At 47.4% G+C, this 21,714-nt stretch overlaps 1 protein-coding gene across 2 annotated transcripts; it reads left to right on the top strand.

The window, feature by feature from the left end:
• The first annotated feature begins 4,913 nt into the window (after positions 1-4,913).
• Positions 4,914-21,186, top strand: ZNF598 (zinc finger protein 598, E3 ubiquitin ligase). Of its 2 annotated transcripts, none has more exons than XM_068424089.1 (12): positions 4,914-5,140; positions 8,225-8,337; positions 9,520-9,649; positions 11,006-11,217; positions 11,928-12,145; positions 12,869-12,986; positions 14,025-14,206; positions 15,471-15,540; positions 16,348-17,108; positions 17,763-17,898; positions 18,712-18,856; positions 18,972-21,186. In XM_068424089.1, the coding sequence occupies exons 1-12, from the start codon at positions 4,955-4,957 to the stop codon at positions 19,317-19,319; spliced, it is 2,619 nt and encodes an 872-aa protein (XP_068280190.1). In that variant the 5' UTR covers positions 4,914-4,954; the 3' UTR covers positions 19,320-21,186. The 2 variants fall into 2 exon arrangements, with proteins under 2 accessions (XP_068280190.1, XP_068280189.1); XM_068424088.1 differs by having other exon boundaries at positions 15,468-15,540.
• The last annotated feature ends 528 nt before the right edge of the window (positions 21,187-21,714 follow it).

Below are 21,714 nucleotides of genomic sequence, written 5' to 3'. Positions count from 1 at the left end.
GGTCAGGAGCTCCGAGCTGCACTCCGGGAGTTAGCAGTGATTTGCTGTCTGCCCTCTCCAACTTTCTGAGCCTTGGCATTGCTGAGTATAGAAACGGGGATGAAAACGTATCTCGTCGTCTCAAAAGCACGCCCTGATCCCCAGGCAGAGCTTGTAGAGTCTGACGCCGGGATGGGTTGGATTAAGCGTGGTTAAGGTTTGGTCACAGCTCAGCTCACGAGCTCTGCTCCCTGTTAGGACACCGGGGCACGAGCAGCCGGGGAGCTCCTGCTGCCGAGCCGCTCTGCCTCTGCCCACCGACGTTAGCTCCCATAAAGTTGTTTGAAAGTTGAGCTCCCTCGAGGTCCTCATCCTGTTCTGGGAATCTGCACGTTGGCGCTTCACCTTGAAAGCCTGATGCTGTTTCTTCCCCCGCTGTCCCTTTGCATTCCCAGCCAGGTACCGTGTTTTCTGTCAGCTGCACTTACTCCGCTCTCAGCCTCCAACAAGCCCGTGCTAAAGAAAACCCTATCACTAGGCTGATGTTTATGAATGCCTTAAAATACAACTCGGCTTCCCAGCATGTGTCTCTCTTTAGACTTCAAGGATCCTGCCCCTCCTTGTTCATCCTCCCCCTCTTTAAGGAATCGCTACTTTTCAGAAAAGCTTCTATCACCAAATTACATTTTTTCGCAAATAAAGATCTTAGAGGAAAATTCCCTCATCCAGTCTGAAGTTGTGCATCGTGCAGAGTGCTTTGTGCCTGCTGACAAATCAAAGGTACGTGTATGCCTCTCCACAGCTGAGCTTTTAAATAGAAAAACATGCTTTTGGTTAAAAAAAAAAGGGTGAACAATCAATGTGGTTAGTAATCACAGACTGGGATATTTCTTAAATGCAAGAAAATAACGGACCTAATTATTTAATATCAGTCCCGAGGACTCGGAGGAGGGCGGTGGGATGTGGCTGGGACAAACAGCAGCCCCAATGCCGTGGCCATTAGACAAACATTCTCAGGTCTCCAAAGACTGTGGATGGTCAGGGCTGTACCTCTAAACCTGCCCTCCAATGAGGTACCCGTGTGACGCCACAGCTGATGAGTGTCTGAGACCTATTCACAAAAAAAAAATAAGAAGCCCTGAGAAAATTATAGCTTTTAACAGAAACTTTGTCAAATGAAAGCAAATTTCGCTATTACACGCTAAGTATCTTGGCTGCAAATGAACCGCAGCCACGTCAAGCTGTGAATATGAGATTAATCTCAGGCATAACCTTTAGCTCTGCACTTTGACAATACTTTAGTGCTCAACTATAAATATTTGATCTGTTGCTCTTCTGAGCAAAATGGATTTGTTGTGCTCATCTGCAGAGTTATCAATTATTCCGAAGTATATTTATTGCTGATTAAATGACTTGAAAAGAGCCTTTTTCTTCTGATGTTATTATGTGATATTTAGCGAGTAAACATGGAAATTAACTATCCCTGCCATCAATATTAACCCTTTATCTTGGAAAGAAAACATTTCCTGCCTGACAATGCTTAGAACCAAGTACCAACCAAGATATTTACAGTACACGCTGGAGCCTAGTTAATTATATATGATTATATGTCTTTATGTTTTGGGGTCACACTTAGTGCTAACATCCAGCTTCCATTTGCGATCACTAGAGAAATAGAACAGCATCCCTAAGTCATCAGCAAAGAATGATTCAATCCATTGAAAGAGTATTATAAAAACCTCTTTGCACCACGAAATAGATGAATCTCAGCCCGTGACTCACACACAGTGGCAGGATGTTTTTTGGGAACGATGATGAGTTGGAAACAGGCTTTGGAGAGAAGTTTGGGTATTGGCTTTTCACAGAATCACAGAATCAATCAGGTTGGAAGAGCCCTCTGAGATCATCGAGTCCAGCCATTGCCCTGACACCACCATGGCAACTAGACCAGGGCACTAAGTGCCATGTCCAGGCTTTTCTTAAACCCCTCCAGAGATGGTGACTCCACCACCTCCCTGGGCAGCCCCTTCCAATGGCTAATGACCCTTGCTGAGAAGAAATGCTTCCTGATGTCCAACCTGAACCTCCCCTGGCCAAGCTTGAGGCTGTGTCCCTCACAGCCTCAAAAATAAACTTCCTCGTCTAGTTTAAAACTGAGGACTCAGTGAGAGTGAGAAATCTGACGGGTATGAGCTTTCATTGCTGATGGAAGTTCAGCTGCACCATGAAGGGACACAAAACCTTCAGCGGTTTCCCCCTCCAGACACCGATTACAGTAACTATTATCCGAGAAGCAGAAAATGCCCCACTGATGAGTTGCCAGCAATGCAGGATCAGGCCCCCGGCGCTCCCGGACCTGCAGGCAGCGCTGCCACCGACCAGCTCCTACCCACACCACCGAAATGGGACAAGTACAAACTCAGGTTCAGCCTGGTCGCTTTGTTATCATGTTCCTTGTGATGAGTAATGTCACTTTTAAGGCTAATTATGCAGGTGTATTTATTACCGTGTGCTTGGCCACAGCGCTGGGGTACTTGCGTAATTTCACAGACGAGTGACACTCAAGACAGCACATTACTGGCAGCAGCCTCCGGCTCATTTGGTGCTAATTGCTCTCCAAAATTGTGTGATGCCGTTTTGACACAAAAACATTTTCAACAGTATCATTAATTCGGGGCCTGGGGGGGAGGGAGAACATTTCCTGCAGTAATTACAGCCAACATCCTCAGTCATTCCTAATTATTTAATACAGCCCCACCCAAACACACTTTAATGTTGATTACCAGAAAGACATGTATTACCTACTCTACTCTGAAGTGTGATAAATGGGTCTGTAGGAGAAAGTAAATATTACCTGTTGCAGCCAATGACCCCCAATGTTAAAATACTTACTTTATCTGTTTTCCAAAACACTTATCAAACCTATTACTTTATTAATTTTACAGCACAGATGTAATTAAATGCTGCTGGTGTCGGAGTAGATAATATTCTGATACATTTTAATGAACTCACTATGTTTTATATGCTCCTTTGTCCTTAAACAATCGTGTATGCATCAAAGAAAATGAAGAGCATCTTTTAACTCAAAAGACAAGGAATTTGGTGAAAAGAAAGCAGATCTGAACGATAGAGATGCTGCTTGTCCAGTGTTCTAGCTAGCCATGATGCACACGAGTAGATCCCAGGAGTTTACTGTACATCTTAATGTGGAATTTAACGTGGTTTGTTTCTGTTTCCCTCCCTAGAAAATGTAGTTTATTTTGTGTTTTATTTTTGAGGTTATCTTATTGTGACAGTGAGTAACCTGAGCATTGACCTGCTTCACTGGAATCATTCTACAGTCATCCTCTACTACAGCTCTGCAGGTCACAGGAGAGGCCCACGGAAAATTGGGCCATTTTGTCATTTCTGGGACAGAGGCAGCCCTTGACTCAGCAGCCAGGACTCCAGGAACGTTTGCTAAGCAGAGTGACGTGCTGCTCATCTGGTGACACATACGATGATGTGGCAGAACGAGCGCCTCATGCCAAGATCTTGGCGTTTCTTGAGACTTTTTAGGTAGATCTAGAAGCAGAACTTCAGTGTTCGACAGGGATCTGCTCTGATTTTAGATACGTGGAAAGGAAAGTGACCCCACATTGGTCATTTTGTGGGAATCCGGGGAAAAAAGGTGGAAGATCCTAAAGTTTGAAAAACTGTTTCTCTCTCTTCCTCTGTGCTGTTCTCAAACAGGCTTTTATGCCTTTTTACTTCACCTCCAGAGGAACATGGCTGTGAGGCCGTGCTGGCACTGCTCTCTGTGCTCCTGGAGCACCCTCTTCTGTTTGAGTAGCTGCACGTCTCATCTCTGAGCCCCAGCAACACACAGGCCTTTAAAACACAAAATCAGCCCTCAAAGCAAGGGTGGGAGAGACGCAATCTCCTATTTTCCACTGTTTCAAGCGCACTTTGTAACAGCTTTTTTTTTTTTCCAATCGCACATAGTTTACACAGGCTACCAGACACTTGTGTTATAAAACCAGACCAAGAGGCAGAGCCGCAGGGCCGAGGCATCCGCTGCGGGGCTGTTTGCCCTGGCAAAATCCCACGTCCAGCACCATCGGCTGCTGGCGCATCCCCACGCTGCCACACCTCCGGGACACCAACCCCACCATGCCCCTTGTGCCCAAAACGCCTTGTCCGTCGCAGAGCCAGTGCCGTGCTGCCTCACAGCCGCCCGCCGCGGGGCTGCCAAGGTGCAGGGCAGCACCCAGGGGTGCTGGGGAATGGGCCTGGGGTCCCACATCTCCCCGTGGCCAGGGGTGCTGGGGAATGGGCCTGGGGTCCCACATCTCCCCACAGCCAGGGGTGCTGGGGAATGGGCCTGGGGCCCCCATCTCCCCACGGCCAGGGGTGCTGGGGAATGGGCCTGGGGTCCCTGTCTCCCCACAGCCAGGGGCTCCAGCTCCCCAGGGGCAAGCCCTGAGGTGACACCGCACCGCCCAGCCCCTCTCGGGCTCTCCCGGGCCCCGCTTAGTTGCCGCCGGGCGAGGGGCCGTCAAATGGCTCCCGCGGGCGGCCTCCCGCTCCGGGGAGACCAGAGAGAGGCAGCTAGAGGGGCTCTGCCGTGGAGGCGCTCCGGGCAGCGCTGCTCCATGGTCAGAGGCCTGCGAGAGCAAGGCTAGCGCGGCGCGGGGCGGTGAGGCGCTCTGGGCTGCTCCTCGATGGTCGGGACCTGGAGGACTCGGGCGTGACGTCAGGAGGAGTGGCGCTCTGGCGGTCGTGGCGGGTAATTAGAGGCGTGAGGCGCCGCTCTAGGCAGAGACTCGATGGTCGGCCAGGCCCGCGCTGCGGCGGGGATCCGCGAGGGCGGATCTCTATGGTCGGAAGGCGGGCAGAGAGTCGCGCCGGGGCGGGCGGCGCTCTAGGCCGCCTCTCTATGGTGCGGACAGTTGCTAGGCGGAGCGGGGCCTAGGCCGCGCGGGTCGGCGCCGCCATGGCCGACTCGGCCTGCGGCGCGGCGGCGGGGTCTGCGGACGGGCTGTGCGTGCTGTGCTGCGGGGAGCTGGAGGTGGTGGCGCTGGGCCGGTGCGACCACCCCATCTGCTACCGGTGCTCGGTGCGGATGCGGGCGCTGTGCGGCGTGCGGTACTGCGCGGTGTGCCGGGAGGAGCTGGGCCAGGTGAGGCCAGGGCCGGCGCCCGCGCAGCCGGTGGGGCCGGGCCGCGCCCCCCGCCCGGTGCCGGGGCCTGACAGCGCCCCGCGGCGCTGGGCTCGGGCCGGCTGCCGTGGGGAGCGGGGCCGCGGCGGGGGGAGGCCCGGGGCCGGGCTGGGGCGGGAGTCGGGCCGCGGAGCAACGCGTGAAATGTGCTGAGTGGAGCCGGGGGGGGAACATCCCCCAGCCGGGAGCTTTCCGGGTGTATCTGCCGCCTGCTTCGCTCCCGGTGCTGCGGCTGCCGTTCGGAGGAGACGGGAGGCGGGTTGGAAACAAAATATGAAGAAAATGGAATTTAAGGGGAATATATATTTGTTTTGAAATCACCAAGGCTTGCTCTCCAGAGTTGGTATGAGGTGATCTCGGATGACTCTTATCGTCCTCCCGAATTCCTGACTTGGTTTTAAGCTTAGGGGAGAACATATTTTGTATTCTTTCAGGGCTTGCTCATGCCTCGCATTACAGCACACCACGCTGCGCTTGCCTCCAGTTCCTGTTAGCGTGAGCCATCTCTTGGGCGTATGCTTAAAAAAGTAATTTCCCCTCAGTTTTAATTCTTCTGATAGATTTCTGCTGCCCTCGCGGCCCGCTGGGGCCGTGGCGGGGGGCCCTTTTGCGGAGCTCGGGGGAAGTCGCTGTGATGCTGTGGCTGGGCCGTGCGGAGGGAGGCGAGGGTTGGGCGCAGCAGTGAGATGCCTGAAGAAGAGTTGTTCAAAGATGGTTGTGAAAACAAATCCTCGTAAGGTGAATTTGTTTTTGCAGAACTGACGCAGAGAAAAACAAACCCTTTGAGAAGGAAAGAATTGGTACTAGCACTGGAAGAAATACACTGGGGTGGTTTAGTAAATTAACTAAAACAAATGTATCAGGGGGAGGGGGCTCTGCCCTTGGTGAAAGGAGAGGTTCCCCCCAAGTGTTTGCTTTGGCTGCTTTTTGTGTTGTTCATGTGGCTGGAGGGATTGAAGATCTTTAGGCTGCGTGCTGAAGATCCTCAGGCTTTGTGGAGGCCAGAAAGGTCAATGTGGTTTTTAGGCTGAACTTACTGGCACACGAGTAGCCTCTGTGTACAGAAAGAAACTCTGTGAAAGTAATTTTATCTCTGATCATCCTCTGAGGAGCTGCTGCTCCGCTTCTCCCCCCTTAGGAAGAAGTAAGCTGTGATGTTGCTCTACATCCTTAAACCTGCTTGTCTTAGGGTCATGGGTGGGCTGTTAAGTCTTGAGAGCTTTTCAATTTTGTGATATTGCTATATTACGGGGCCTGAACTTTGGTTCATTAGCCATCTTTTCCCCTAATTTATGAACTGTTTAAAATGATTCTTTCATTATAATTGGCCAAGAGGTCATTTTTAGTGGCTGTGCTCATTTCCACCCCCCCTTAAGTGCCAGCGTAATACTGTTCTGTCTGTTGACCCATCTGCCCCAAGGAAAGGAAAAAGATATTGGGGAGCATAAATCACACCAAAACTGCCGTTGAATGAGCTGAACGTATATGTAGGGCCTAAAATGGGGTCTCTTAATTTGCATAGTGTGTGGAATTAGCACAGGCAAGTACGACACTACCAAATGTCAGCTGGTGTCGTACAGGGCGGTGTGGACCGAAGTGGTGGGTGTCACAGCGGAATGTCCGAAGGAAACACAACTGTGAAGCTGAGTGGCAGCACAGGACATGACGGAGGAGAGAGCAGGATATACTTGTTATGGTAATATGTGCTTTCAGCGGTGCATAATTGTTGCAGTGAAGTTAGGAAGGATTACTTGTTGACCTGTAAACTAACCCTGATGTAGACTTGGATCAGGCTTGGAGGACCTGTCAGTGTGCTTGTTATATATGCGTGTGAGATTGTTCTCAGAGGTTGTGTTGGACTCTGGTGATAAAATCTGCTTTTCAGCAATCCAGTCCTCTCTTCTGAAACTCACTTTGGGCTGGAATGACATGTCAGTACAATTTCACTGGAATGAAGGTTTTTAAATAAGTGGAGTTAGACATAGTTGTCATTTATCCAACAAACTTAAACTTGTATTCTTTTTAATTTAAACTTGATATTTCAGCAAGTTGGGTATATTTTTTTGGTTTGGTTAACTTAAAGGTAGCCCCACTGTAAAGAAAGCTTTAAAAACCCCACAAAACCAGACAGAAAAAGATTTGTTCCGTGATATTTCACCCCAACAAGGGCAGATAAGTGATTTAGGAAGAATTATATAATAGATGTGTATTATATAATTGAATGCTTTTGTTCAGGTTTTAGGTATGTCCAGATTTACGACGTTTACTGTAAGAACTGAAAGGCTCTTATTGTGTTTGTGCCTCAGCCTTTCTGAGCTGGTGCAGGTAATTCCAGCTGTTTCATAAATGTTGCTGCTACCCCAGCACTTCCCAAACTGGGAGCGTGTGCTGGAGCAGGCCAGTGGTGGGTGGCTTCTGAAGAAGGATGTAATACCGTAAAGGGCTGCAGTGTGAGACCCAGGCTGCTTGCAGGTCAGCAGGAGCAATTGTGAGCAAGCAGGTTCCCTTAGAAGGGGTATGTGGTACAAATAGTTTGGGAAGTGATGTAGGATTTTGTTTCTTGCTTTCCTGGTAGTTAAGGAAAGAAGCAGCAGCGGTTTCCCGGTCAGGCTCTGTGTAATGTCACTTTTCACTTCCAGACTGTAGCTTTCTGTTCAGTCTCCTGCCAGGAGATAGGAGGGAGCTGAGTGCAGGGCTCTTGACAGGCATTCGCTGGAGAGGGGGTTGAACTGTTTGAAGATATTTACTCTCAGCACAGCTGTGGCAGCAAAACATACCATAAAAGAGTTTCCTAATCTAGTTCAAAATCCAAAGACCAGGCTGGTCCAATCCCCCTTCGGCTAAGCTGGCTCACTCCCTGGAGGTTGGTACGGGGCAGTAACCGGGGGTGGTGAGGAGCAGCTGGGACTGACACAAACCCCTGCAAGTGTTGTCCAAGCTTCAGTGAATTCCCTCACAAACAAAGTTTGGGCCGAGGAGTTTACCTGGAATCCCGCAGGCTGCGCAGCCTGAGCGTGCTCTTGCTGATTCCTGTGCTGCCTGCAGGTTGTCTTCGGCCGGAAGCTCACGTCTTTCTCGACGATAGCACTTAACCAGTTGCAGCATGAGAAGAAATACGACATTTATTTTACGGATGGGGATGTTTATGCACTGTACAGGTAAGTACTGGAATCCTTTCTGTAACGTATCCCTAAAGCAGCATGTTTTTATCTGCGTTACGTGGCAGGAAATGCATGTCTTAGTAGAACGGTGTGGTTTTGTGTGATGGGAATTCATTCATTTCATGGCTGCTATGGAATGGGTAAAGACTGAATTAGTATCATAATTGTAGTTATCACTGTGCTGCGTAAGGACTAATCAAAACTAATTGTACCAAACATCGTATGAAAAGAAGAGCAACCTTGTCTGCCTGCAAAGATCTTTATTCTAAATGGGAGGGAGAAAGGGTGAAGTGAAAAGACAATGCAGAATAAAAAATGTGGCGTCAGCATCATGTTCTAAAAATATTTTTTGTAATATGCTGAATTGGGAGGCTTTAAGATAATTAAAAGCAGTTAAAAGAAAGGAGTAAAAAAAGGTGAAACCATGCAGGCAGTGGTACCTTTTTCTTGGAGAATTGTGCGTTGTATCCACCCTGACTCGGGCTATGAACGTAGCTTTGCTGGTGCATTTACAGTTTTGTGTGACATCATATTTCTGGAATTGGGCAATGGCTCTAGTGAGCAGAGTCAGTTGGAAGCATGTTCTGATTAATTATACACCAGCTCTGGGAACTGCTTTTGAGGACAGGATTTCTGGAGAGTTGCTGAGATCACAGTTCTGTGGGCAGCACAAGTGCGGGGGAGTGGGGTCTCCCACTGCGACCAGTGCTCTGTCTTCAGCTCTTGTTGGGAATAACACTGCTTTGTTTTTTTTTCCCCCCTCCTTTTCTATTACAATTCTTTATCTCTCCCCACTGTGTTCTTCAGTTTCTGGCAGTAGAAAATGTAATTAAATTGGATGTGAATGTTGCATGTATCAGCTGAGTCTTCAATCAGCAAGGGGTTTGCTGCATGGACGTGTAACAGGCCACTCAGAATTGTGGAGGCAGCGTGTTACTTGCACTGTGACTGTTCAGCTCTTCTCCGACAGTTGAAGCCTCTGTGTAATTTGGTTGTGTTCTGTTCCTGACACATGACAAAGTGTTCTTGGAAAAAGCAGGACACTAACCTCATTACAGAATGCTGGGGGAGCTATAAAAACGCAGCCTTCTGCCACGGATGGAACATTTGTTTTTCAATAAAGATATCGGGTTGCTGAGAGGGAATCATGATTTTCAGGAAATCTTTCTTGTCCCTTAGGAAGCTGCTGCAGCATGAATGCTCGTTGTGTCCAGATGCGAAGCCATTCAACACCTTTGCAGATCTGGAACAGCACATGAGGAAGCAGCATGAACTCTTCTGCTGCAAACTCTGTGTTAAACACTTAAAGGTGAGCTAGTTCTGTGTTTTAGTGTGTGGGAAGGAGGGGTGCTTCCTTCTGTGACCTGCAAGAGTACGTGGGGAGGTGGGAAGAAGGGGGTGGCTGAACAGCACTGATTTATTTTTTTAAGTTTCCTCTGTCTGCCTGCAGTGAGGCCAGTTGCTTTGTTTTAAGTCTTTCTTCTTCCATAAACTGAGTGATGAAGATGACCTGGAGGTTCTCAGTGGATTATCTTTTAAATTAATCCCAACCATATTAATAACCTTCAAAAAATACTTGGTGCTGGTTCAGAAGGCAGAATGCATCATGGAGTGATGGATTTATGTCTCAAATCAGAGTCAGCATAGCATTTGCAGTTGGATCATGCACAGGATGAGGATCCATCTTGCTGGTTTCATTACCTTGTGCATTTGTTCAGAGCAAATTTCCTGTACCTTGTTGACTTGATTGGAAAATGAAACTCACTATTGCCTGCAATTGAGGTCCGCTGCGTTTGATGTACACATATAGAACATGCCCAGGGGCTGTTTGAAAATGTATTTTGCAACCTGCTAAAGATAAAACAGTTACTGGAAAGCTGAGTTGTCTGTGTCTGAAAAGGTCATGTGTATTGAGCCTCATCTTACCATGACCATCATCGTCCTTTTTCATTTTTTTTAATCCCACCCAAATTTCACTTGGAAGGGCTGGTGGTATGTCAGTCAAGCAATGCTTTTTCACAGTCTGAAAGTCACAATTCTGCCTTTCCCTGGAGCTAGAGTGGGTTTTGTAATTCTGAATTACACATCGAACCAAATCAGCAGCTACTGTTAAATAAATTCTAGGACTGCTAACCTCTGTGCTAATAGTTGTCAGCATTCCTTATTGTTGTAGGAGGGCATTTAATGCAATACAAAATTTGTTCACTCAACTGTATCCTTTGTGTAGCTCTCTTGGGGTAGTTGCTATCTGAGGAAAGTAAAACAGCTCGCTTCTGGTTTACAGGTTTTTTTGGTGCAAGTATGCAAAATACTGTATGATTATAAATACATAGTTAGGACTTTTTTCCCCACCAGAGATTATAATTTAAAGTTTGTTGCATTATGTTAATATAAAAAAAAAAATGTGAAAGGGAAAAAGCTGAATTACATCTATTTCCAGTCGACCAGGTTGGAAGAGACCTCTGGGATCATCGAGGGAAATGCAAGTTATATTTAATTTGGATCTGTCACTTGCATTTTGTTTCCTATTCACTGAAAATTTTAGGTGTTGGTTGTCAAATTGCACCTTTCTGAAGCAAATCTTCCACTTGTGCACAACCCAGCTTATTCCATTTTGTTCTCTGCTCACAAGAAGTAATACATGTGTATATATATATTTCTTCAGATTTTTACTTACGAACGGAAATGGTATTCTCGGAAGGACCTCGCCCGTCACCGAATCCACGGAGATCCAGATGACACCTCTCATCGTGGGCATCCCCTGTGTAAATTTTGTGACGAGCGTTATTTGGATAACGATGAGTTACTGAAACACCTAAGGCGAGATCATTATTTTTGTCATTTCTGTGACTCTGATGGTGCTCAGGAATACTACAGGTTTGTGCGAGCAGTTTGTTCCGCTTTCTGTAGCTTAAATTTTGAGGAAAAATTGCTTGGGTCTGCAATTTTGGGGAAAGTAGTACTTGAAGACAGAGGGCAAGAACGTCAGCAGGTTGGCTGCTCTCTTTTGTTCCTCAAACTGACAGCCAAAGGAATCGCTTTCTGTCTAGCTCATGTTTTAAAGTTTTCTTCTTTAATGTTAAACATTAAAAGTTACATTTTGGAGCATGACAGCAGATGTCTGCAGCTGTCTAGTGTGTTAACTAATGCTCCCAAGTTCATGTGCAAAGCAGGTGGGAGTACATTTTCTTTTATGAAATACATGCCATGTGTACAGCTGGGTGTGATGAGTATCAGCGAGTAGGTTTAGTTTAACAGCTGGGATGGTGCGTTAAGGTCTATGTTGACTGTACACAAGTGGTTTCAGCTGGAAGGTTTGCCTGGGGTTAAAGAAAGAACCAACCACCTGGGCTTGTCTTCACCTTGTATGAGTAGCCATGGTTTGGGTTGGAAGGGACCTTAAAGCCCATCTAGTTCCAACCCCCTGCCACGGGCAGGGACACCTTCCACCAGACCAGGTTGCTCCAAGCCCCATCCAACCTGGCCTTGAACACTGCCAGGGAGGGGGCAGCCACACCATTAGTTACTGTGACTTTCCCAGTGAGTATGTTGGGAAGGTTGCAGCTCCACCTCTCTTCTCTTCCCAGTGATTATGAATACCTTCGTGAACACTTCCGCGAGAAGCACTTCCTCTGCGAGGAGGGACGGTGCAGCACAGAGCAGTTCACCCACGCTTTCCGCACGGAGATAGATTACAAAGCACACAAAACAGCCTGCCACAGCAAGAGCAGGGCGGAGGCCAGGCAGAACCGGCAGATAGACCTTCAGTTCAACTATGCTCCTCGGCACCAGCGGAGGAGTGAGGGTAGGTGTGGTTGGGGGGTGCAGTGGACAGAAGCATATTCATTCTTACTGCTTTGAGGGTTTCCAAGAACATCTGGTGAACATTTCCTAGCCAGGAAGAAATTCTTTATGAAGAGGGTGGGCAAGCCCTGGAACAGGACCCTGAGAGATTGTAGAGTTTGTCCTTGAGGATGACCAGAACTTGACCTGACAGGGCCCTGGGTGGCCTAATGTGGTTTCAGAGCTGGCCTTGCTTTGGGTGAGGGGATGGAGCAGATGACATCCAGAGGTCTCTTCCTACCTGAATTAAATCCCCCATGTGTGGATTTAATGATGATAACATAATTTTAGGAAAATTGCTGACTTTCTTCTCCAGTTTGTAATTACATGAATCACTTATATTACAGTTAATACAAAGTAGTGATGAACGTGGAGCATGAGACCAGAGTAGTGTATCCGCTTCGGAGAGCAGAGATCAACATCCATACAAAGTTTTCTTCTGTGTGGAACTGTATGTAGAGAGATCTCTGCATAAAAACAAAACTACTCAGAGCTCACATCACAGGTTACAATATGTGGAATCTATATACTGTGAAATGTATTTTAATGTAGCAGTCCTGAAGGTTATGTAGACAACTTCATCATCAGAAGGAGATCAAGATAGGTTTGTTTGCACTAGTATGTTTTCACTTTCTTCAGATTAGAGAAATAACTTTGAGAATGACCAACTATCCCTCGTGTTTAGGTGTTATAGGTGGAGAGGACTATGAAGAAGTGGACAGGTACAACAGGCAAGGGAGGTCGGGCAGACTGGGCGGGCGAGGAAGTCAGCAGAACAGAAGAGGCAGCTGGAGATACAAGAGGTGAGTAGCCCAACATTTTGTGGATTTTTATTGCTGCTCAGTGTTGTTTTTTGCTTACCAATTAACAGTGTTTTGGTGGACCAGTAGGAAGGAGGTGGGTACAAAATTTGGAAGCCTCCAGAGAATCTGTGAGAGTAGAACTAGCTTTCAGTCTAAGCCTGTGTGCTCGAAATGAAATTATTTTGTGTGAAGTTTCAGCTCTCTGGAGTTGACACAGGAAGCAAAGAATGTAATCTTCAATTTGTGGGTTAAATACTCAGAATCCTAAATTAATTTCAGCAACTGTTTTTTATGCTAACTCTTCTAAATAGGATTTTCTGAAGTAAGTGACAAGTGTTTGCAGGTTTAGGGGACTTTTTGGTCTGGGTAGTCATGAAGTTCCTCTTCTAAGGCCCGTGCTTTTCATTGAACTAACAGATCTCTGTGTGGCCAGACTGAGTGCTTTGGAAAAAGAAGAGGGTTAAGTATTGAAATGAAATTTTGCATTTATATGTCCCTTCATCCACACGAGACCTGAGTGCTTTATACATACTGCACATCTATTTTTCTTCTTTTTCTCGCTGGACAGTCAGCTGGTTCATTACTGGTGATTTCACTGGGGGAAAAAGTCCATCTCTAAACACTTCTATGTTGGTGTCGCATGCGGATCGTGCATGTGTTGAGAGTTCATGACAAACCATGTTCCAAAGAACTACTGTGGCCTACAAGTATGATTTCATACGTTTGAAAACGAATGGGAGAGACAGGTGTCCCCATGCATCCTTGGTCCTGTCTCTCCCAGTTCACCCCGGTTTCTTCTGGCCTGGATTGTTATTACCACATGTAGAATCTGCAGATCCAGGGGTGAATGTTGCCTGTCTCGCTAGCCAGCACCGGGGGGTGTTGGGGTGGTGGGTTTGGTTTAGCCTTCTCAGCAGGTGGCAGCACCAGATCAGGGACAGTCATTGGAGCTGATGCTGGAGAGGTGAGAGCTGGAGTGAGACCAAGCTGCTTGGTGATCCTTACAGTTTAACCAAGGAAATCTGCCTTGTTCCACAGGGAGGAAGAAGACAGAGACGTCGCAGCAGCAGTCAGGGCATCTGTAGCAGCTAAACGGCAAGAGGAGAAAAAACGGGTGGAAGACAAAGAGGACAGCAGCAACAGAGGTAAAAAGGAGGACCTGAGGGATTCTGAAGTGCTCAGCTCCAAACGTGTGCCAAAGTCTTCAAATGATGCTACAGGTGAGTTTTGAACGTGTTCTGCAGCTGCAGGGAGGCGTGATGGGTCTGGAGATCCCCCTGGGGAATCGCTATGCGTTGTTCTCAGATCTGGTGGATGTGGCTAGAGCTGTGCAGAATCTTACTGCAGCAACACCCATTTGCAGTGGAATGTGTCTGGGTGGGCTGGGATTCCTGCAGCAGGTTCTACTGGAAATGGAGCTGGATGGAAATATCAAATGCAATTAATGTATGACAGTACGTGTGATGTTCATCCAAATCAATATAGTCTAAGAATGTGCCCTTTCCTACTCTAGCATGCAAGAACTGATTTACTGTGATGCTTGAGCTGAGTTTCCCCTTTTTTGAGAACAAGTTATTCCCAGTAAAGGTTTATAACTGGTGAAAGCAAACCTTTAATTGTTTTGAACCGCATCTGATTTGGGGCAAATAAATATGACACAGTGGTGTTCTGGTGTTACTGTTGCTCCAAATCCATTTTCCACTGTTCTGTTGCTCCTACAACAGGATTCCCACTTAAAAATTATATGCTTTCATTATGAACTGGGAGCTGCTGAGAGCTCTGTGTGGGTAATGGGTACAGCTCAGTTCGGGGTGACAGGCAAGGTTGTCTCCCCCAGCTGCCTGCCCAGCTTTTGCTGCGTGCATGTCAGAGCTGTTATCAATCTGTCCCTGAACTGCTGCAGTCTGCAGCACCAGATTTGGGTTTTAAGGCAAATCTAGATTGGGAATGAGTTATGTTTCAATGTAAAATGGCTGCCCAGGAGCTAATTGCTGAGCAGCTTGGGCATGTGTGCAGCAGAGGTGTGATGGACTGCTCGGAGGAGCAGCTTTACAAATGGAGAAACATTGGCATCCATCAGTGGGAGCACTGGGGCTCTGGTGGGCATCCTCACCCTGCACAGGCAGTGCTAACCTCTGGTAGAAGCATGGAGCAGAGAGCTGGGAGCGTTGGCATCTCTGTCTCTAGAGGGTTCCCTCACTAAGTACTTACCAACCAGTGTTTTGCTCGTGTTAAGTATCATGAATTTCCCATATGCTACAGCCAGTACACGATGGCATAGTGGTGAATGCAGCTCATTGAGGGAAATAGAGATGCATGGATAGAAATTGTTCTTTTGGGATGTCACAGTTAATGACATCATCAGCTGCTGAAAACAGGACTTGTTATTGCTGCTGTCATGTTCATTGGTAGCTTCCACTCTGCAATGAATGGATTTTAGTTGAAAATGTTTCTTTGCTCTTTTTGTCCATATTCCAAAAGAAGCAGCTGCTAACGGTGCTCTAAGCCAAGATGACTTCCCAGCAATCGGTTCAGCAGCCGGACCTCTGCAAGGGTAAGTTTGTGTGAGGCTGCAGCAGTGAGAAAGCAGATGTAGAAACTTACTTATGTTCTGCATTTCTGGAGAAAAGAATTTTACAGATCACTTGAAACTACAAATCACAGAATCAATCAGGTTGGAAGAGCCCTCTGGGATCATCGAGTCCAACCATTGCCCTGACACCACCATGGCAACTAGACCAGGGCACTCAGTGCCATGTCCAGGCTTTTCTTAAACCCCTCCAGAGATGGTGACTCCACCACCTCCCTGGGCAGCCCCTTCCAATGGCTAATGACCCTTGCTGAAAAGAAATTCTTCCTAATGTCCTAATGCTTCCCCCTGCCCTGGCCCCCTTCTGGCTCGAGCTGCTCTGTGCTAGTCACCTGCATGAACGGCTTCAGTTCATGGCTTGATCTTTTGGTGGTGCAACTTCAGGGAAATTCTCAGTATTCTCCATTCCAGCCACTTTTAACTCGATAGCTTATCTTGAAGGAGCCATATACTCTGAGTTTTAAAATTAATCATCTCCTGAAATTGGTGATGATTAGAATAGTGTCTTTGCAGGATGTGGCAGCTGGAATGTGCCTGTGTGTACAGCTCTGGTCAAGGTGAGGTGTACTGAGACAGTGCTGATAACACAGCCAGGCTCGTGTGACTGCTTTGAGGAGGCTCATTCCAGGCCTGATGTGCATCCTTAAGCTGGGTCAGTTGTGCCCCCCTGAGTGATAGTTTGAGGGAGGCTGCGCTCAGGTATGGAGCTCGTTCTGCCTGTTGGAGCTGTACACCACTGGTGTAACTGGGTGTGCTTTCCCTTCCTCACAGCTCTGCCCAGCTAGCAGCGGTTAAGCTTAAAGAAGAAGATTTCCCAAGCTTGTCGTCCTCTGCAGCACCCACCATCTCTTCTGGGGTGTCTTTGGCATATACAGCAACTGCAAAGAAAACGGCTTTCCAAGAGGAGGATTTTCCAGCTCTAGTGTCCAAAATGAGGCCTAACAATAAAACAGTGACTAACATCACGTCTGCGTGGAACAACGGTTCCAGTAAAAACGTGGTCAAAGCCATTACCAACCCCTGCGTACACCAGACAGCCAAAAAACCATCCTTCAATAGCACTAAGGGAAATAAGAAGAGCAATAAACTCTCTCAGTCGGACGATGAAGACGGTGGTAGTGGCTTGACAACCCAGGAGATCAGAAGCACACCGACAATGTTTGACGTATCGTCCCTGCTGGCAGCTTCTACCTCACAAACTTTTACGAAAGTGAACAAGAAAAAGAAGATGGGGGTTGAGAAGCAGAGACCCTCGTCCCCACACCTCTTACAGGAGACATCCTTTCCCAGGGCATCGAGTGAAAAGCTGCCAGAAGCAGAGCAGACACCAAACACACCCTCTGCTCTTCACGCCCCGGACAGAGCCGCGACTGTCACGAATGGTCACTCGGAAAAATCGTTAGCGATCTGTAGTACACCCAAAGAGCCCCCTGGCCTTAAAAAGCCCACAGTGACTAACAAATGCCCTTTACCTCAGGAAGACTTCCCAGCTCTTGGGAGCTCAGGGTCAGCCAGGATGCCCCCACCACCAGGTAAGCGCTGCAGGGTGCTTTAAGATGTAGTTTGGAAGCCCCTGCAGGCAGAGGGAATCTCTCTTTAGCCGTGACCTGTGCCTGCTGGTACTTGTCAGTTGGCTTGACTGGTCACTTCTGTGTTTGCAGAGATTTAATGCCCTTGCTTTTAGCAGTGCCATAATCTTGTAAAACTGGAGTAACATAGCAACAAATGTGACTTACAGTGGGTTTAATGAAAGCAGAATCGCATCAGGAGATGTTTGCGTCGCTGTTTTGTTCTGTGCTGCTCTGCAGAGTGTGCTAGAACACGCGATGCCTGGTGCAGTTGTGACTTCTGGGGTGATTTCTGTTCACTTTAATAATGTAAAAGTGTTTATCATTGTGAGTTTGAGCGTGGGGTTTTTAAAATTACCTTCTATTGAAAAAGTAAATTAATAATTAAAGCGCTTTCTTTGTAGAGTAACATCAGCCACTATGACGTGACCTGACTGTTGAGGCAACAGATTTCCACCTCTCTAATTTTTAGGTTTTTTCCAATATAGTGATGTCTGTGCTGCTGACTCTTAGTGCTCCTGGAGAGCACATCACACCACTGGTGTTAATTTTAGATGGTGGTACGTGGGTGCCACAGATAGTGCACTAACTCCCTGCCCCTTCTCTGCTGTCATTTAGGCTTTAACACTGTGGTGCTATTGAAGAACCCTCCTCCGCCTCCGGGACTGTCGGTGCCTGTTAGTAAACCCCCTCCAGGTTTTGCTGTTATTCCATCCACCAATATCTCTGAACCTGTCACTACATCGTTGAAAGAGTAAGTAAAACCCTCTGAGTTAGAGTTACTTTGCACGTTACATCTCAGTTCTGTCATATGGGCTTTAGACAACACGGGAAACACTCTGAGGGGATTGTTCTGAGCAGGTGCCACCCTCGGTGCCTCCCCACGGGCAGTCCCGTGGCCGTTGTGGGCTGGGTGCAGGAGAGCTGTGTAAAAAAGCCCAAGCGTTGGGTGGGTACAAGTCTGAGGAAATGGAAGCCTGGGCAGAGGCAGCTCAGACTTCTGGCCTTTCTAGATTTATTTGGAAATCTGCAGCTTCAACATATTTCTGAACCTTTTCATTGATTCTCTGTGAGTCCCAGAAGCAAGGTGCTGAAGCACGTTTTCCTTGGTGACCTCTAAATGCCTTCAGTGCTCTGACCTTCCCAGTAGCTGAGTCTGGTCGAGGCCCTTCTGGGCTACAGAGATGAGCTTGTGGGAAACAGGGAGGGGAAAACTTGTGTCAGTTTAATAGACGTCTGTATTAATCTGTTCAGTTTTATTCGTGGTGCGGGTCTTTGCTCACGTCTTCATAGTGAACCTGGCTGACCAAATGGCTAGTCAAGGCTGTGTTAAACTTGCATTTTAAATATTCCATCTAGGTAAAGCTGGGATTTGGTACAGTAATCCCCCAGGGTGCATTCCATCGTCCCATCAAGGTAGCCATGTGCTGCTTGTAGTACTTGTGTGTGTAGGTGGGTGGAGAAAGGTGTGCAGCCTACAGAGGAGAACAGCCACAGTGTATATCCTGCAGCATCGTTGTGTAACACAAAGCAATGTCAGAGTCACTTCTGGTCTTTTCAAATGCAGGCCAAAACCCTGTCACGGATCGTACTTGATACCCGAAAACTTCCAGCAAAGGAACATTCAGCTCATACAATCTATTAAAGAATTTCTTCAGAGCGATGAGTCCAAGTTCAATAAATTTAAAACTCATTCGGGGCAATTCAGACAGGTGAGTGGGCAAGAGCCTTTGGATTCCTGAACCCTTCCTCTCTGAAAGTGAATCCCAGTGGGATTTCTTTGGGTTTATTTTTTCCCTGATTATTCCAATTCTCTTTTCACTGAAGGGTCTGATTTCTGCAGCGCAGTATTACAAAAGCTGCCGAGAACTGCTGGGAGATAACTTCAAGAAGATTTTTAACGAGCTGTTGGTGTTGTTGCCGGACACGGTTAAGCAACAAGAACTGCTTTCTGCTCACAACGACTTCAGAATCAAAGAAAAACAAAGCTCCAACAAATCCAAAAAGAATAAAAAGAACGTTTGGCAGACGGACTCCAACTCCGACCTCGACTGCCACATCTGCCCGACGTGTAAGCAAGTACTGACTCAGCGGGACGTTGTCACCCACAAAGCTTTGCATATTGAGGATGAGGAGTTCCCTTCCCTCCAAGCCATCAGCAGGATCATCAGTTAGCTTTCCTCGAGGCCAATAAAAGTCTCTGGCCGTGAATATGCACTTTTTGGAATGAGATTTTGGCAGCGTAGTGTGGCTGAGAGCCGGTGCCAGCTGAGTAGTCAGGTAACTTAGGGAGCCCTCGCAGTGCTGATCATCACTGTGCAGAGGGATCCCGGGACTGCGCCGTAGCTAATTAATGTCCAAAGTCGGAGTAGAATGAGGCTCAAATGGTGGGGTGGGCAGGCAGGGAGGGGGGCACCTTCCTCCTGCAACATGCAATAGCTGAGAAAATACTTCCTGATCCTAAGGCTGACAGGAGACACAAGAGGGGAATAAGCATCTGGTTTGGGGCTTTTCTTTCTTTTTTCGGGGGTGGGGGAAGATTCTGAATCACTGAAATGAACGGAAGCAAAAGTCGCTTCACTTACAATATTCTGATTTTTTTGTGCTGTTTCTGTGACCACGAAGATCACAGTAGTCAGGGGTACAAAGGTGCAGGAGAGGAAAAGGCGCTGCTCACTGGTGAGTCAGACCGTTACAGCCGCGTGTCTGTAAGCGTGGGGCTGCTCCTGCAGCAAAGAGAATTCCCGTCTGAAAACGGAATTAATTCTACTTGAAGAGCTGGACTGATCTGTGCAATTAGTTGAACGTGAGATTTGAAGTTGCCTCTGACCTTTTATGTATCATGTTCTTTAAAGAAACTTATTTTGTAGCACTGCATGTAGAAGAATAAGGTTAAGGCTTTACGTTCCGTAAAGCACTTCACGGTGATTTTATTTAATGACTGCCATGTTTCTGATTCCTTGGATGTATGAATGGGTGGTAGCTCCGAACAACAGCACCTGGGGACATTAAATGCTGCTGATCACTGACCCTGTTTATCTGCAGTGCCTTTAAGTGCATTTCTCTGTTTACAGTGGGCTGCACTAACGAGGATCATTTGCTCAGCCCGGGCGGAGTGTTTGCGTCCGGTACCTCCCTGGGTGCCACCGCTCTGCGGTAGCTTTGCTTGTGCTGTTTGGCATCTCTTAATTCCCCCTCTCAGAGACGAGGGGAATCTTCGTGTGAGGTAACTCCTCCAGCAGCAGCCGTGACGTGATGGAGTGACAAGAGTCCTCCCTGCAATGCACTGTCGTGGCTGTAATTCAGTGTCTGATTCTCTCCCATCCTCCCAGACCGGGTTTAGTTCTTTTTAACATGCAGAAGAATAAAGTTGAAATTAATTTATGTAATTTTTAGTGACAAAACACTGCTTTTCTATAAGCATCATTTCTATGAAATTGAGCTCAGAGTATTGCTGGAGAGCTCAGCCTGGCTATGGAAAGTTTTCCTTGCCTTACACTTTATTTTTGCTCGCTGCCAGGCTGCAAAGTGCTTTTGTTTTTTTTTCTGGATAATTAAGACTGTTTTGAATACCTGAACGCGTTGTGTTCAGCACCGGGGCCGGGCTGCACGCCCTGAAACGGGGAGGGGGAGGATGATTTGCATGGCTCTATAATGCATTAATACGTGACCAGGAGTAACGCTTCCGTGTTCCTGCTCTGCCTCGGGTTCCTCTGGAGGGGGGTGCGGTGCCCGTGCCACTGCCACGACCCAGCTCCAGTTTGCTGCCAGCTGCCTCCACCACTTTGGTCACCAACGAGCTGTGGGGTCAGCTCCTCTCCCCCCTCTTCCCTTGTACAGGTGGGGGCAATGCAATGCCCGTTGTCCCCAGGAGTAGCTCACGTCTTCCCTTGCCTCGCAGTTAATGGTGGTGGTAGCAGAGCTGTAGCTCCCCCCAGGCGGGTGCTGCTGGGAGTTCCTCAATGGGTCTCCTTGGCCTGATGCTGCAGTTTCCTTGTTCCTTGTGCTCACCTGGTTAAATAAAGTATTACCAAATTTTTTTTCAGGCCGCTTCTCTTCATTTTTAACTCTTTATTGAAAATAAATCGCAGTTGGTACACGGACACTGAAAATACATGATCACAGATTATTCTCTCAAAAGATCTTTTTATATATATAATATATACAAAAGTTGTAAACATTTTTTAACTTATTTCCATACACAGTCCACTTTGTACTACACTGCACAGAAGATGAGTGACAACTGCAACTCTTCGAAGCGGTCTGCTCATACCGAGGTATCTGCAAAAAAAAACCCTTAAATTTGCAAACCACATTTGGTATCGGTTTGATATTAAAACTCTTCAAAGAATGTGAGGTTTAAATGTGTATTGCAACAAAATACAGGCTGGGGTTTCAAGTTGATACAGTGAAGGCTGCGTCTGAGCTGCAGGGGTGGTGGGAGAGGGTCTTCTGCCACGCACAAAATGCTCTCTAGGACTAAACCAGAGTGGGGCTAGACATTGGGAAAAAAAAGGCTGAGAGGAAGTCTGGGGATAGAGACAGGAGCTTTTATCCCCTGAAGCAGTGA

The sequence above is a fragment of the Nyctibius grandis genome, chromosome Z (genome assembly GCF_013368605.1).
Source record: "Nyctibius grandis isolate bNycGra1 chromosome Z, bNycGra1.pri, whole genome shotgun sequence".
Classification (NCBI taxonomy): Eukaryota; Metazoa; Chordata; class Aves; order Nyctibiiformes; family Nyctibiidae; genus Nyctibius; species Nyctibius grandis.
Note: the sequence above shows the minus strand (reverse complement) of the source record. Positions and strands in the feature narration are given on the sequence as shown.